The 16,884-nt window shown below is 35.0% G+C and overlaps 1 protein-coding gene across 12 annotated transcripts in view; it reads left to right on the plus strand.

The window, feature by feature from the left end:
• The window catches only part of NAALADL2 (N-acetylated alpha-linked acidic dipeptidase like 2), a 531,897-nt gene that overhangs the window by 370,882 nt on the left and 144,131 nt on the right, over positions 1-16,884 (plus strand). For 11 of the 12 annotated variants that reach the window (XM_064516623.1, XM_064516624.1, XM_064516622.1 and 8 more), the window contains 3 exons: positions 1,045-1,188; positions 10,734-10,826; positions 15,466-15,671. In XM_064516623.1, the coding sequence (XP_064372693.1) occupies positions 1,045-1,188; positions 10,734-10,826; positions 15,466-15,671 (443 nt within the window). The remainder of the gene's footprint in view (positions 1-1,044; positions 1,189-10,733; positions 10,827-15,465; positions 15,672-16,884) is intronic. The other variant, XM_064516621.1, reaches the window with a different exon arrangement.

Here is a 16,884-nt window from a genome sequence, read left to right on the forward strand (position 1 = left end):
TCATCAGAACCCTTCCCCTACTTAAATCCTGGAAAGTCATGTGTATGAAAAGTCTGTTTCCTTTTCTCAGCTAGAGGGAGATTTTAAAATATGAATGAATCTTTTGATACAATGAGGTTTGTGCTCTTCCTTCTTAAGGTTTTGAACATGTCATTGAAGAACTGATGGTTTCTGATCTGTACCTTCCCCCACTCTACATGCAACTAACTGTTCAGTAAGCTCTTATTCCAGAACTCCTTCAGTTGAGCCTTCAACCATCCATCGCAAAAGATATCCCTTCATTTATAAAATAAATCATAGACAACTTAGCTGAACTGAGATCCACTTTGAATATATATGCCTTAAAGAGGAAGGTATTCATGTTTCCAGGCTCCTGGGTATATGCAAGGAAGGGTATGTCTTATCAAGTTGTCAGTATGTCACCAATCCTCCTTGGTGCATCCTCCTTGGTGTGTTTCTTCCCAGAGTTCTCACAAAAGCTTCAGTTTGTGTGATAGCCTGCCCCTTAAACTGTGTTAGTGCTAAGTAGCACAATTTTTATACTAATAAAACATTTTTGTGTTCTCAGCAGAACAAGCAGCCTTATCAATACTGACATCGTTCAGTGCAGACAAACACTTGCGCTGGATTTCAGTCTGTTTTAAATGTCCACTTTTCCCTGTAATGCTATGTTCAGTTCATACCTGAGTTTGAAATTTGTTGCTGATGAGTAATTCTGTTTTTCGGTGATTCCTTTAACCATATACAGTCTCCAGTTTTTGTTTTGCAGTTGCGTGCAGTATAATGTCTGCTTGGACTCTTCAACAGTTTTGTCTCGTGGAACTATTCTCCTGGATACTGTACTATATATGTGTAATTTTGTGGTTGTTAAAGGGATTTTTTTTTTCTTCATTAAGTTAAGTGTGAAGGAATGGCTGCTAATCTAAACTAGATTTTGTAAGGTTTGTTAGACATGTGCTTTTTTGGGTGGTTTAAGCCTTATGCAGAAGATAAATTTTCCTAGGTTTTATTTACTAAATTGCTGTTCATTTTCTGTTATTTAAGATGGAATCTACCGACGAAATCGATCGAACCTCACGACGCTGTTAGTGCAACCAGTTTCTGCAGTGCTTGTCAAAAAACTTATTTCCTTACCTGAGGACGGCAACAGAAAAGATAGGTGTATCCCCCTTGAACTGCCAGCCACAGGTAGTACTTTTTTAAATATCTTTTTCTCCTAATTATGAAATCCTTCAAATACTCTAAATATGTTCCTTGTAATGGTATATAATTAAGAGGTTTAGCCAATTATGAGTGTTATGGGTATGTTTTGTTTAGCAGCTTTTTAGAAGTGACCGTGTGAAACTTAAAAGTTATGTTCCAAAAATCTGCTAGAAGAGAGTTGAGTTTTTTCAAAAAAACAAAAACAAAGCTATACTGCAGAAGTAGAGGTACTACAGAATAGTCATTAAAAAAAAAATGGGCATTCGCTCTTTAGCAACCTAACTCTTGTTACTTCTAACATTTAGTTTCAAAAATGATTTCATTTGCCAGCATTCATCAAATGTAAATCAATATCTGGAGTAAGAAGTCTCAGTACAAGGTATTAAGCTCTAATTCTTGTTTCTGACTAAAAAAAAAAGTCCCACTGTCTTTATTCATCAGCACTAGGGATGATGTTAGTGCTGCAGCAGTTTGTTAGGCCTTGTTGGAGTACTAAGAATGTGCTTGAAACATTAAGGCACCAGTAGCAGTTTTAAAGTTATGCTCTTTTTCTTCTTTCTGCCTCTGGCAGAATATATTCTGTTGTTCTAAATTATGATGTGCATTTCTGTGTTGTTTAATTTGTAACTATTTGCTAGAGGATAAACAATGCATTGATGTCTGTCAGGCACCTTTTCCTCCCAGTTTCACCAGCAAAAGGTTTCATTGTGATAACAAAAAAAGTAGAACAAAATGCCTTGAGTAGGGCTACGTGTAAAAAAAGAATGCATTCAGAGTATCTCTTCAGAGATAAGACCCTTAGCAAAGTCATACGTTATAGCTCAAACAAACTTCATATTGATTTGGAAAAAATGTGAGAGTGTAATCTTCCAGCAAAGATACTGCACAGTGTTATGAGGAAGGAAAGAACACCTTTCGGGTCACTTTCCAGAAGAGATGTGTGTATAAACAGTAATGCTGCCTTGATTTGTATTTTGTACTAGCCTATCTTTCACCAGTAAAACACAGAACAAACTGTATCTTTTATTATTTTGACTGTTTTAATTAATCTATTTGAAGCAATGGTTTTGGAGGGGTGAAGGCAGATTAAGTTAGCACACTATTTGCTTTGCTAAGTACAATGATGGTAATAGTAAAAGCAAATTTGAAGTGCGTTTTAAGGGCAACCATTGTAATATCATGTATGTGCTTGTATCACTTGTTTATTGCTTTTGGAAAGTTAATGTGGATTAGGAATACAATAAAGGAAGTCATAAAAAAGGTTGATTAATTTTATGACTTGTGTTAGCATTTGTGTTCTACATACTAAAAAGAAAAGCAGTAAGATCCTGTGCTTCATGGCTTAAGCTGTTGAGTTTAAGAATGACTATTGCTCTCCATTCATGGTTGACTGGATACTTTAATGAGAACTGATCTTCCCCAAAACCAGTAGATAAAGTCTATTAAAGGGGAAAAGGGCCTTTTTGGAAGGGAGAAATGCCTAACCATTCCAGGTAGGATGTGTGAAGCTTGCTAATATTGTGAGAATTTTCAACAGCTAAAATGCTGAAAGGAAAACATGAATTTGGACTGGCAAACAACACTCACTTTAGAATGAGAAAAAGCTGTGCTGAATCTGGTTCTCAAAAAACTTTCTTTGGAGATTGAAGGGCAGAATCTAAAGGGTACCTTATTCTGCTTTTTATGTAATGGTTGTAGCATTTCTGATTTATTTCCCTGAGATGACAGGAATTCTGTGTGTGGGGTGATATCTGGAAAGAAAGACACTATGATGCTCACAGGCTAGGAAGAGTCTATCCATGTCCTCCATATTCTGGGTGAATACAACAGCTTGTATCTGGTGTCATGCAAAGCTGCTTAAGTGCAGTTCCCTGGTGGGATTTTTTTTTTTTTTACTCTTACTTTGTGTAGCAAGGAGTGTATACAATAACAAGTCTTGCATAATTTTGGAATGCATTATGCTATATTGTGCTTTGATATACTTTTGGTGTGCTGAAGCATATAGTGTGCTGAAGCATTCAGAATCAGCCTTAATGGAAGAGATAAAAGACTGGTCTTGTGATAAGAAATCTTACATAACAATGTAATAATAGCTAAAGAGATTATGCTGATCAGAGCAGTGTGTATCAAAACAGCAAAGGCTGAATTTGAGGCCTTCCAGTTGATTTGGAGAAGCTTGAGAGATATTTCACTTCTGACATAGAACTCATCACTTAACTGTCAAAAGAGATGAATGAGCAATTCAGATGATTGGTTGGCTTAAAATTTGTTAGAATAAAATGATCATCATTTTCTCATCAGTATGTTTCAAAAAGCTGAACAGCAGATTCATCAGTAATGATTAAACATTTATATATAGTTTTCTCACATTGCCTCTTTTTTTCCTTAGCCTTGCAGTTTTCAAGAGGCATAATATGACAGAGGGAGTGGGAGGATATGGAGATGAACATCTGAGACACATCAATTACTTAAAACCTACAAGTAAATAGTGGGAATTAAAGTCAGTTGTAGAAACCGAGTTGCTTTTTGTTTATTATGGTGCATCCTTATTAATCCTCATTAATTTGCAATTCTGTGCTGCTTTGAACGTTTGCCAAAAATGGGCAATTGGTAAAAAATTTAAGAATAAAGTGTTATAGAGAAGCCATATACTTCTGAAGCTTTTATTTTTTTACAAATATATACAGCATATTTGCTAGAAAGTAATGAAGTTTGCCATAAAACCAAAACATTCTTATCAACATAAATGAAGAAGTACTGCTGTGCTGCAGTAAACTTCCTTGGTTCTTGTTTGTTCAGTTATCTGCCAGTTGGCAGATTTCAGTCATTTGCAGTTCATCCCAGTGAATCTCTTGAGTATTTAAAGTAATTCTGTCTGGTGCAGTTTCGTTTACAAGGTGCTTTTTCTTTACTTCTGGCCCTATATTTTGGTGTTGAACAGAAAAGTCTTGTAGGTTAATGGAGGAATCCTTAGAAGTATTAGAGACAGGTGTTTAATTTTCCTCTTTGGCTTTAAGTATGAGTTTTCATACTCACTGCTTCACGTTAGTGGAGATAAAAGACTAGGATTTCACTAGTGATCTCCACATGTGAATGGCAGAAGGGTAGACCTGAGGATTTCACAGATCAGTTTGCATGCTTCAGTATGTTTGGTTGCCTTATGAGATATAGGGAAAAAGATGTATATTTTTCAGGGATTGAACTGTCGTCTCAAATTTGAGTTATCAGACTTGTAAACAGGGATATCAAGTTGATATTACTGGAAAGGTTCTCAGCGGAGATTCTACCAAAAGCTCTTGGGTAAAACAAGATAGCATGGTTTAAGAGGAAATGTGTTCACATGGATAAATAGCTTTTAAAAGATAGGAAACAAAAAGTAGAAGTAAATGTTTGATTTTAACAATGATATGTTGTTTCTCTAGCAGCCTGACATAAATCCAGCCCTATGTCTCTCTCCATCTGGATCAACCAAAAAAATGGGGAGTGTATTATTTCAGAGAATATCAGTATAGTTAACATATACAGAAGATACTATTTCTTAATACCCTTCACTGTGAAGTAGATTCATTTATTTATATCTTAATCTATAAAATGGTAAAACCAAAGCACCAGTAGTTTAAATAACTTCAGTAATATCAAACAGTATGTGAATAAATAAAGCCAGTAGAGTGAATAAATAAAGCCAGTAGAATGCACTCAGATCAAAATACTTTTATTTTTGGTAGAAGCGTTTGAGTTTGATCTTCTGTAACCTTTTTTAGCCTACAAATTACAGACACTGATTAATACTGAATCATTTTAAAGGACTGGATTGCAAAGCTTTGTTGTAGGCTTTGAACAAATCCATACCCACTATCAAAAACCTAGAGTGGAACAGATAACTAGAAGTCTCTGAGTCCAACTGAAGAGGTTTCTGGCTAACATAAATAGCTAAGAATTATTGAAACACTCTGAGTACCTATTTTATTCCGCTTTATGCAGTTCTACATGTCAGATGGTCATTATAGTTTTATAGTCAACTCCGATATTGTGAAATTTGCATCATTAATCGTACTGAAGGCATAACTCGAAGATGCCTTTAGTTTCCATATAATATGATCATGGTCCAAGACAAATGAAGTTCTCTGCCAGGTGCTGCACCCTAGTGCAAATCAAGCCTGTCGTCCTTTCTGTGGGAAAAAGGGCATAAAAAGATAAAAGATACATTCTCACATGAGGTATTAGGTTGCAGCCTTGTGATGCTATCATGTGTTTCTCCTTCATAGCTTCCCTACTTGTCAGACCAAAAGAAGAATACCATATTCTATAAACTCTAACTGTGCCATCATTCAATTATATCAGTATGCAGAGAATCCCATAATTTCTAGGTGTAAAGATTTGCACTATGAATATCAATCCAAGAAAACAAATAGAGAAAAATGCTAGAATGTAGTGTGTCAATGTAAGTTACCACGTCGACCAAATAGATATTCATTGTACTTAGCAGTAGAAATGCAGTGATTTTCTCCAGATACTACCTGCTGCTGTTTCAAAGTAGTATATTTAAAATAGGGAAGCAGATGGAATATAGACATACTGTATATTGAAACAGAAACAGTTATACTCTTGGACTTTCAGTTTGTGATCGCTTTAAATTCTGTTCTCATTGTTAAATAGAAATACGTGGAAACAATTAAGCTTAAACTGCATGAAGCTTTTTTTATATATATATATAATTTACCTCTCTACTCCTACCTGAAGCTTTCAAGGCTTCCTCTAACAGAAATTATAACTGAACAAGATACTTTTTTATGTTTCTGTTCTGTGTCCTTACTTTGCTGTGTAATGCTTAGGATTTGATTGCTTATAAAGCAGCGGCATGAACAATCGCTGGAAAAGAATCTCCGTGCAAAATAGTGTGAGATTGTGGAATTCAGCTATAAAATACAAACCATTCTCAAAATTTGTAACTGTCTTTGATATTGAGTGTGACACATCTATTCTGTTTCACATTAAGCCATCTCAATTTAGAGCCTCCTTAAAGAACTTTGTTCTAGACATCATTTATTTTCAAAAACTTTCACTTGAGTAGATTTATTTTTGGATTTCTCTCTCTAGATCAGAAAATTTGATCGAATAAGAAAAAAATTACTCATGAAGCTCTTCAGACCAAGACTGGGCTTGAGGACTCAGGGCTTATGAATATCCATATAAAAACAAGATATATTGTTAGTAGACAATATAGTTGGTTGATGTATCAAAATCTAGTAGAGAAAAAAGGAATATCAGATTTGAAAAAAAAAGACTGAGTCTCGGTGGTGTGTTGCTTATATAAAACAAAGACTTTCTGTTGCAGAAATATTGATTTGTGAGTTTTGACATATTTGTACACAAATAATTTTATAATTCAAGAATTCTATATATTGTCATAGCTTCAGTGTTGATTTTTGCATATGCATTTTGAGTGTTGCACAAGGTATAATTGAGGTTTTTTTCCAAAGATAACTTATATAAATTATCAATCACGTCCTGTTTTTACAAGTTCTTTTTTTTTAATGTGTTTAAGTTATGTTGCATGTATTATTTTGGTATGAAAGTTATATCCTACATAAATGCTTAGAACATTTGCATTTTATTATTTTGAGAATATATGTCTGAATTACTTGAAAACTGATTTAAAATATGAAGTAGATCACTCAAAATGACTTATGTAACACTGAGCACTAAGGAAGATACATTTTTTGCAGTTAAGTAAGGTTTCAAAAGCCCATAAACTAAACAGCTTGATATGGCATTAGTTTGGATTTTTTCTCAGTAAGTTTCTCTAGAAAGTGAAGGATTATTTTCAAATTATGGTAAAATCTGCTGTTATATATGGCTTTTAATGTATACTTATTATATTGGCATAAGTAACCACATATTGCAAATACTGTGTACCAGTCTGTATTATTTGTTATAGTATCACCAATACAAGATAAGAAATCTGTAATATATTTGATTACCCTTTATATGCAAGTAGTTTGTGATGTTTCTAAATGGAGTACAGTCAGTTCTTCCTGTTCCATCATGTTTTGTGGGATTTAAATTTATTTTAAAGCCTCAGGTAAGATAACTGTATAAAATTGTAGCTTTCCTTATTAAACAATTTTTTTGCCTATAGTGGTGTCTGAGAAGCTTGGTAGCACATGCTTGAAAGTTAGCAGTTGCGTTATTAGAGCTTGTCATAAGGCTTTTCAATGACAGGAACAAGAAACGTGAGGTAATTTTATCCTGACTACTCCAGTTGAATTAGTGCACCCTAAAATAATTTAGCTATGAATGTGTGATGATGATTGAAAGATTTACTTTAATTGTGATTTAAAATTGACGCCTTTTTATTCAGGTTGTGCTGATTTCAACAGGAATTATATACACGTGAAAGACTGAGTTACTCCTTTGAGTCCTTATTCCTGAAGTTTATTCCACATAGTTTGTCTTTGCTTTCTTCCGAGTAACTTCTCTTTTTACAGTCTAGGGACTATGTTCTGCAAATGCATGAGTTCAGTTAGTTTTTGATGCTTCTGTGCTTGAGTTAAGTGTGCACGTGGGGAGATTTCCATGTATTTGTAGCAAAAATCTTGCATAAGGAAGTTCAGTTTTCAAACCCAGGTTCCTAAAGATGCTTTTTAAAGCCCAGTACTCAAAGGAGCGCTCAGACAGACTAATTATAGCTGTTTAGTACGAGCAGTATTTGATTATTTTACCAACACGCTTGAAAATCAGACTCAAACTCTGTCACTTCTCCACATTGTTATGAGCTTGGGGTAAGGTTGAAAGTGAAAAAAGGAATGACGCTTAACTCATTTCTTTGGCCACAGGTAGTAATTTTGCCTCTTCTTAAGTTGTAGAGTTCCCAATCAAATGAGCAAGAAATAACCAAGCATTTTGAAAAGTAGCTAAGCAATTGTGAGAGGGGCAAGTAGTTATTAGCTATGAGACAATTTATAGGTTTCAGATCAGGAAATAAATAAATCAGAAATACTGACAAAACAAATCTTTTTCCATTTTTCTACTTCAGAAGTGGCTTTTGGTGTATATATGCTTGAAGTGTATCTTGAGTGCTGTTAAGCTTAATTCTCTTCATAGGTTTCCAGAGAATGCGGGAAAAAAGAGAGAAAGTTGTCAAGACCTTTAAAGTACAGCATTGAGAAGCAAGATTTGTTGTCAGAACTGTTTAAAAGGGGATTAAATTTCACTTCTGCTGTATATACTAAAGAGAGCACTTTCAGCCTTTTCATCTGGTGTACTAAGCCTTTAAGCCTAAGTCACTTTAAGTGTGCTACCGTATTATATTAACTTGAATATCTGATTCCAGAATATATGTATTGCCAGAAAAAAAAGCTACTGTTTTATTGTCAGTTGAAGACTGGATGGCTGATGCTCGTTAAGGAAAAACGTGAAGAGCAAAGTTAAGTCAGTTGTCTTCAAAAGGATTTATCTTGCTCTTTGCTGAAATGGGGCCTAAGGAAGCATGCCATATCTAAGGCTGAGTAAGTAAGTTGGCCCTAGAAGGATTGTATGGATGAAACTGGATCTTGAAGTAATTTGCATACTATAGGGGAAATTTAAAATACTCATGGATACCATGAACTGTTTTTGAATTTTTCAAAAAGATTAAAAAAAATCATAAGTAACAGTGCTGGGACCCCTTTGGATTAATTACTTTAAAAATTAAATATTTTGATAAAATTCTGGACTATCTGAACTTCTGGAGAACAAACAATTCATCATCACATGATGTTAATAAAATTTAGAGTAACATGCATCAGAACAAAGTTAATTAGGACTTGAACCCCGATGTATGCATGACAGATCAAAATATTAAAGTTGCTATGTAGGTTATTGCAAAGAGTGCAATGTGATGTATTTTTAATGAACTGTGCTCAATTCACATATTCTTTACTGTTGCACTCTGGTTTATAAAAAAAAAACAGTACTCACATAGAGAACGTATCTATTGATAGCAGAGATGGTTTTGTCTGAGTAAAAAGTAGAGTAAGAACTGTTGGATAGTGACCTACATTTTTTTTTAAAGAAAGATTCTGGCTGTTGTTATGCTTGTTCCAAAAATCAATGAAGAATAGTGAATGAAAATATACAGAATTTTGTTTTAATAGAATTGTAAAGTAAATTTATCAGCTGAAGTACTAGCAAATGAACCCTGAAGAACATTAGGATAGAGATGCATTGTTTTTACTTTACATGTTGCAGTACACTCCCCACTTCAGAATTCCTCCTGTCTTAGGAAACAAAGCCTGGAAACAAATTGTTAGGAATACAGCAGCGGGAGGATGAGAGCCTGGGCGACAGGGAACAGAGCGATCCACGCAATGTTGTGATTCTGGTCTGTGGCAGCTGGGATATGGACATTGAAGGGACTCTGGCTCAATTACAGTTTTAAACACAGGTCTGTCACAGGGGTGGCACAATCCTGTGTGGGTGTAAGAACCTCCCAGAAGAGTCTAGGATGACACAGGGGTTATTGGCAGACAATTGCTAGCATTTAAGTTAGAGCTGTTTGAGACATTTCACTCCTTAGATCGAAGTTATGACCTTTCAGCTAAGATGAATGTTAATACAATCTATTATAATGCAGGCGAAACATTTTAAAGGTATCTGCATCTCCCGGTAATTAGATGTTTTGTTTGCATTGCCACAAACTGCAGGAGAGTTAGTGTGGTTAGCGTGCCCCATCTGGGGGACAGAGAGCGTGGCAGTAATTCTCAGCAAAGGGCAGTTAGTTTTTTAAACTATTCTCAGACATTGACGTTCCTCTGTCTTTATGCTGTGCTACAGTCTCAACTGGCGTAGCTATATTGGCAGGTCCCTCGTATATCGGCAGTTTTTTGAAGTTTTTCTGCCTCTGTAATTATACCATTTCCTCTTTTGATACCAGCTAAGCCCATAAAAGGTCTCTTCTGTTGGCATGAGTGCACAAGTGTATCACCACCAAATGCTGTGCTGGCACAGTGGTTAGTGATGCCGAGGTGCAGTTTTCCCATCAGAGTCAGCATAGCGTTTTCCAGAAGACGAGTGTAATGTAAACCAGACATAAATTTTTGAATGCCATTGAAAGGTTGCCTGGGTGAGCATTTAGGCTAGGTAAATCTATGAAGATTAAGACAAATTTTGTTACCATAACAGTGTGTAAATCTGCCTTTTCATTTTTTTCTTTTCTTTTTTTTCTTTTCTTTTTTTTCTTTTTTAACTGTTGTATTCTGTCAGCATGTATTGGGTGAATTGAATGATCATTTAGCTGCAGAAGCAGAGCTTGCTTCTCAGATTCCAGGTTTTAATCCCCACTACTAAAATGGGAGTAAGAAAATAATGTGATGTTATTTCATGTTTTAATCTCTGGTTCTTCTCCAGTATAATTTTATTTATTTATTTATTTATTCAATGTGTAAGGAGTTTTTCTGTGGCCTATAGATTTCTTGGCTGGTTAAACAGCAGCTTAACATGTTCTTAGTTTTCTTCCTCTTTTTTTTTTTTTTTTTTTAATCTTTTAACAGAGAAAAAAATAATCAGTCTGAATATTCAGTCAGTCGCAACATACAAGACAATTTCTAATGTTATTGGATATTTAAAAGGAACTGTATTTCCTGGTAAGTAGCCCTTTGTCATTTGTGTTGATTAGTTATTTCATGATAGCTGGGAGTCATAGCTGGGATCAGGTTTCTGTTTTGCTATGTAATGTACTAAAATAGAGGAAAAAAGAGTCTTTGTTGCAGAGATTTTGTGATTTGATTTATGGTGAGACAGACCATAAGAATTAGAGAATGGGCTCAAGGGGATGTTATAGTTAAAATGGGCATATATTATACAGCAAGCAGGAATTGTACTTGGACCATAGATGATAATTGTATTTTTATACCAAGTGACTATGCTGGTGGCTTTAATAATAGAAAGTGCTGTATGGCATGATTTGAATTAGTATGTGACCTGTCTGTATGACTTCAGAAAAGGCATTGTTATAATTTTGTAATAATTTTGTAATACATAAAAATATATATGTAACAAATAAAAAACATGCACAGAATTATATTTGCAGGGAGGGTATGGCTTTCCTTATTACAGGACCTCCTTCAGAAAAAATGGGATGATGAGTTCGGGGGGTTTGTTTTATAAATATGAGCATAAAACTCTGTATGATTCAAATCCACAATACCCCTGCCTAACTGAAATGTCTTACTGAAACCAAGGTGTAACATGATCTCTGGCTTAGTTAAGAATCTAATATTGAATGTGATTATAGTGTACAAACATCTGTGATTAAGTTCTTAACCAAATTTGAAGATCTGCAGCCTTATTTTGTGTTACAGCCGTACCTTAAGCTAGTTCTGTACAATTTTAGAAATCTTTACTATTCTGTTTGAGAATTAAACAAGAAGATCTTAAGGTCAATTGTGGCTTAAAACACAAATCTTCTCTCTGATCTGATGCTGTGTGTAGTAAATATGATAATCAGGACATCATAGGAATCAAAAGCATCTTGAGTTTACTTTGTCTGCAGGTGAATTTGCCTAAAAGTTTAAGGGTTCCTGCAACATAGATGAACACTGTCAATGATTAATCTTTACTGACATACTGCAAAGTATTGGTGGCCCAGTCCAATTCCTAATGGGCAGATAGCCTCATCATCAAAACCATCATCACAGTTACCTTGATTAGGACTCAGCTATTAGCTTCAGAAGAAAATTTTCATATTTTGCTATGCCTTCTTAGGAGGTGAGCCAGTCACTCCATATTTTAAATGATGGAATGAAGAGTACGGAGAAGCTTTCAGTTTATCCATGTTAGTGAAATAATGACCGAGCTTCTTTGTGTGCTCAATGCTGCACCTTTCACCAGAACAATTTTTTTTAAAAAAAAACAAGATAGAAAACAATTAGCACAATGGATTTAATTTCAATAAAGGATTTAATTTACTGCAAGAATTAGAAGTTTCCAGTCTTTACTATTGCTAATGTTTTGCAAATAGCTGTCACAGAATTTGAAAGGTAGCAACTGCCATGTTTAGACATACTCTGTCTCTTGAATTGTGAAACAGAAGCAAGGCAAAAAATAAAAAGCATGCATCAACTTATATTTAATAAATTCTTTATCTTCTCCATACCTGAATCTTTCATCTTTTTATTGCAGTCTTGTTAAGATGCTGCTTTTTAAAGGTACATCAGTATATGGTTAATTTTAAGGATATATAATGAAGTGAAGTCAGTAGGACTATTCAGATGCCTACAATTACTCCCATAAACATCTTGCTGAGTAAGGACTGTAACAACTGGCTTCTGATGTAGACATAAATTAAGCACGTAATGCACTTGGCCAACATTTATTCAGAATCAACATTAAACCTTCAGTTGTTTCTTTACTTTTCCTGCTTGATACTGTAGCCATGCCTTCTCAACTGTTAGAATATTCAATATTCTAACAGCATTTGTTCTTTGACATTTTGATGACTTTTTACTTGTTTCATACACCTGAACTACTCTCCTTGATGTTCCTGGGAATGCAGAAAATCAAGTATATTTTCAGTGTAGCTTATCGAATGACTGTAGAGTTTCACCTAAGGTGGATTTGTGTGTGTGTGTGTGTGTGTGTGTGTGTGAAAAGGCCCTGCCTCCAACACACACACTTGATGGTGATCTTTGATATTTGATGTGAGGCATAACAAAGAAGCAGAGCATCTGAAATTCAACAAAGAGCTTAAAAGATTCAGGAGCAAGAGAAATGTGATGGTTGAGATAGCCTTTTAAAAACCTGCAAAACATACTGTTGGTTTTGTAGCTCTGTGGAACAAGGTTAAAAATGGAGTTATAAGATGAGAATATAGCATAAAGAATTTTTTTTATGATAAATGCTCATTGTCCAGCCCATCCCTGCTATGAACACTATCCAGCTCACTTTCAGGAGTATCTGATGGATACTTTTTCTCCACGCGTAGTCCTTTCTTTCTCTTTTTCCTTATCATGCGATCTCTGTTTTTCTACTTGCTTTAGCAAATGATTATGAAAGGGATGCTTCTGCCTCTCTAAGCATGACCATCCTTTCTCCTATGCTTTTACTGTAGTCATCTGCTTTGGGGTGATTTTATGTGCATTCAAGAGGGAGAGGTGTGCAAAGATGAAGAACTTCAAAAGAGCCATTAGCTGTTATCTTTTACCCCTGTACCTTCAGCTGGAGTCTCCTACAATAGGTTGCTGCTTATACCTTTCTTCTCCACCATGTCCTCTACTATGTTTCAGAAGGTCTCTTTTGACTCCCTTTTGCCACCATGCTTTAGTGGCACTTCCTCTAACCGCCTGGAAGGGCTTCTCTCCATTCGTGTTCTGGATTCCTAACATCGCTTGAGTTTCAGATCCTGTGACTTCTCACTATCAGTTCAACCTGCGATTAATTTTGTTATGATGCAATATCTGATTATATTAGTGAGATTGTATTTTGTTACATTGAATTATTATGTACACTCAGATTTCTGTTTGGCTCACAAGGTGTAAATTTTATCAACCATCTCACCAGATGAAATTGTCATCTGAGCAACTGTTAGAAGCAAATTTTCAAAACTATATGCACACTCATGCGTGTGCACCCTCCCCAAGCAGTCGATTGAAAACGTGTTGTAGCTACATAGCAGATTTGTTTTTAAAGCATTTTTGATCCCATATAAAACAATATTGCCATGTATGATATTGAATAAAACTGGTAAAAGTCCAGTTTGATAAAGAACAGTTTTATAATCAAAGTATGTTGTGTCCGGTTAAAAAACGTTTATAGGCAGTAGTCTCTGCAAAAATATGCCTGAGGATTATATATTTAATTTTATAAGCACTATAGGAAGTGGGCATTTTACCACATATATATCCTGCTACATTCCAGCATACTGGCAACAGTGAAGAATGAATCTGTTTGGCTAAAGTAAGCATACTAACAGAAAAACCAAACACACTTTGCAGTCTTTGGAGTACTGATGACACCCAAAGATTGTCGTGGTTCTGACATCGCTTTATAACTACTCTTCTATTTCTGTCAGTGTACTGAAATATGGAAAGAACACCTTTAACAACGCTACATCTGGACTTCATAAAGAGGCTTTGTTAAATATCAAAGACACCCAGTAAGGAATCCTTCAGAGGATTCTGTTGTGAATTGACCTCACGCAGCAAATCTAATAGCTGAATAAGTCATTCAGTGTAACCTTGTGTAGACTTCTTGACGCATGTTGGCCAGACCAGTGGTTCAGTTGTTTAATACCACATCATCTTTATGGAATAAAAGAAGGTTCTTTACAATAGTCAGTAAGTTTCAGATTATGTATTATGTCTTGAAAATTGAAGATTTCGTTTAGTGTCTCTGAAAGATTTTTTTTTTTAATCTTGTTTAATGACTTATGGACTAAACCTTTTCTAAATTTTTCTACAATATTTCCCTAAAATTTATCTTTTGGTAGAAAATTATTCTGGTTAACTATACATATTTTCTTATTTCAGGTCGATACCTCTTGCTTTTCATTTTATAGAACACTTTCTTCCAATGTCACCAAAGTTGATAGGTCTGACTTAACTTTTCTGTATCATTCATTATTTTTATCCCTCTGTCATGTCTCCTCTCTAAACCTGCAGTCCAGGTCTTTTCAGTGTCTCCTTACATGGAAGTCTAAGTCCTGATTTCTAACCATTCTGGTTACCTGCTTCAACTGCTGTTTCTACAATGTCTTTTTTGAGGTAGGGTGGTGAGCACTGAACACAATCTTCCAGGTGAGGGAGTACTAAAACTTTGTGTATTTTCTCTGTTTCTCATTATACTACCATACCTTTTGTTTTGTTTTTTGAACATTTATTGTATATTGAAGACAGTGTTTCCCAATTGTCGTTTGTGTGTTTTTGTAACACTAACATGAGCATGGAACTTTATTACATTATCTGTATGACAAATGTCCCTGCTATAAAAGCAAATAAAATTTATGAGAAGAGAGAATAATAAGCAAACAGTGAAGGGGAGGGCACAGGGTTTAAGTTAGGGAAGTATCCATGTCAATTTATTAATATTTTTTTAAGTAGTATTCAGCTTTATGTATTTATATCATAAAGTTGTCTTGCACATGATCATATAAACTTTTGTTGACAGCATTTATTTCCATTAATGATATTACAGACTACTAATACAATTCATCCTTTATTTTTGTAATTCTTTTAATGTTAGTTCCATGACAAATAATATTCCCTTTTCTTTTTCTCCACATTTCAGACAGGTATGTCATCATTGGTAGTCATCACAACGGTCTGAATAGCTATGATGGACAAGCATGGGCCAGTAGCACTGCTGTCATTACTGCATTTATAGAAGCCTTGATGTGGAAAGCTAAGAGAGGCTGGAAACCTGACCGGACCATTGTTTTCTGCTCATGGGGAGGGACATCGTTTGGGAACATTGGTTCATATGAATGGGCAGAGGTAAAATAATTTTAGGAATAAGTATTGTAATAATGATGACATTTGTTGAAACAAACATGAAAACGGTATGGAACAGTGCTTATATATAGAACCATTCATTAACTGGTCCCTGACAACTCTGTGTATACTCTCGTTACCATAACAAATGCAGTGAAAACATCTATAGAGGCAGTTTCTGTGGAACAGATGATGTGTGATAATGGGGTGGTAAGTTGTTCTTATAGCTGTGAAGGTTGCAGGGTGGTTATGTACAGCATCTCTTATGAGCTGCTTCCTCTTGCTAATTCAGCAGAGGACTGTAAGAGAGGACATAGTCCGAGTAGAGGAAAAGACTTAAAATCTGGAATAGCTTAGAGGGCATTTTCTCCTTCTTGGAGGTTCAACAATTACAAATTTGTTATTGATAGGCTTACTGTGGAGAAAACCAAATCATGAAAAAATTGAATGAAGGAAGAGAACCATACCATGGTTTATATTAATTACATAAACATTTCAGTGTCTCTGTGGTTGGTTCTGATTCACTTACCACATATTTGTGCTTAGGAGTTAGATTCAATCTGACACAGACAATTCTTTGGGCTGTTAGTGTCAACAGAATAGAAATCATCCCAATGAAAGAAAATACCTTATCATAGTACTGTTGATCACATATGATTATATATTAATTGATCAATTAAAAAGGAGTAGCTAACAGAGAGGTTCATGGCTGCTGAATTAAAACAGTAGATAAAGTGAAAAGTTAATTTTTATCATTTGTGAGAAGCACAGATGCTGTTTTCTAAGTTTCATACTTCCAACATGATTATTCTTCAAAAACAAGCGGGGGTGAAAAAGTCAAACTGAAAAAATCCAGACTGGAAGCGAAATTTATTCAGTTCCACTTCAAATCAGCTTTACATCAGATGTAATTGCGTTACACCTCTTCTGTTACATATAAAGAGCCACTTCACGCAAAGAGTAACTCATTACTAAGAAGGCAAAGGTGATCTTTTTTAACAAAGATAAGAATTGAAAGAGTTCATACATGCTATTTCCCTGGTTTAAAACATAATAAAATGACACCACTGAGGAAGTTATGCAATTCACATCTGAATTTGGACTCTAAAAATTCAAGTACTTTTAACTGTTGATAATGATTGCTTTTGAAGTTTGTCTTCTGTCAGGCATCAGTTTAAAAGGCCTTCACGTTGTTTCACAGTATGCAATGTTTTCA

This window comes from Dromaius novaehollandiae, chromosome 9, assembly GCF_036370855.1.
Source record: "Dromaius novaehollandiae isolate bDroNov1 chromosome 9, bDroNov1.hap1, whole genome shotgun sequence".
Classification (NCBI taxonomy): domain Eukaryota; kingdom Metazoa; phylum Chordata; class Aves; order Casuariiformes; family Dromaiidae; genus Dromaius; species Dromaius novaehollandiae.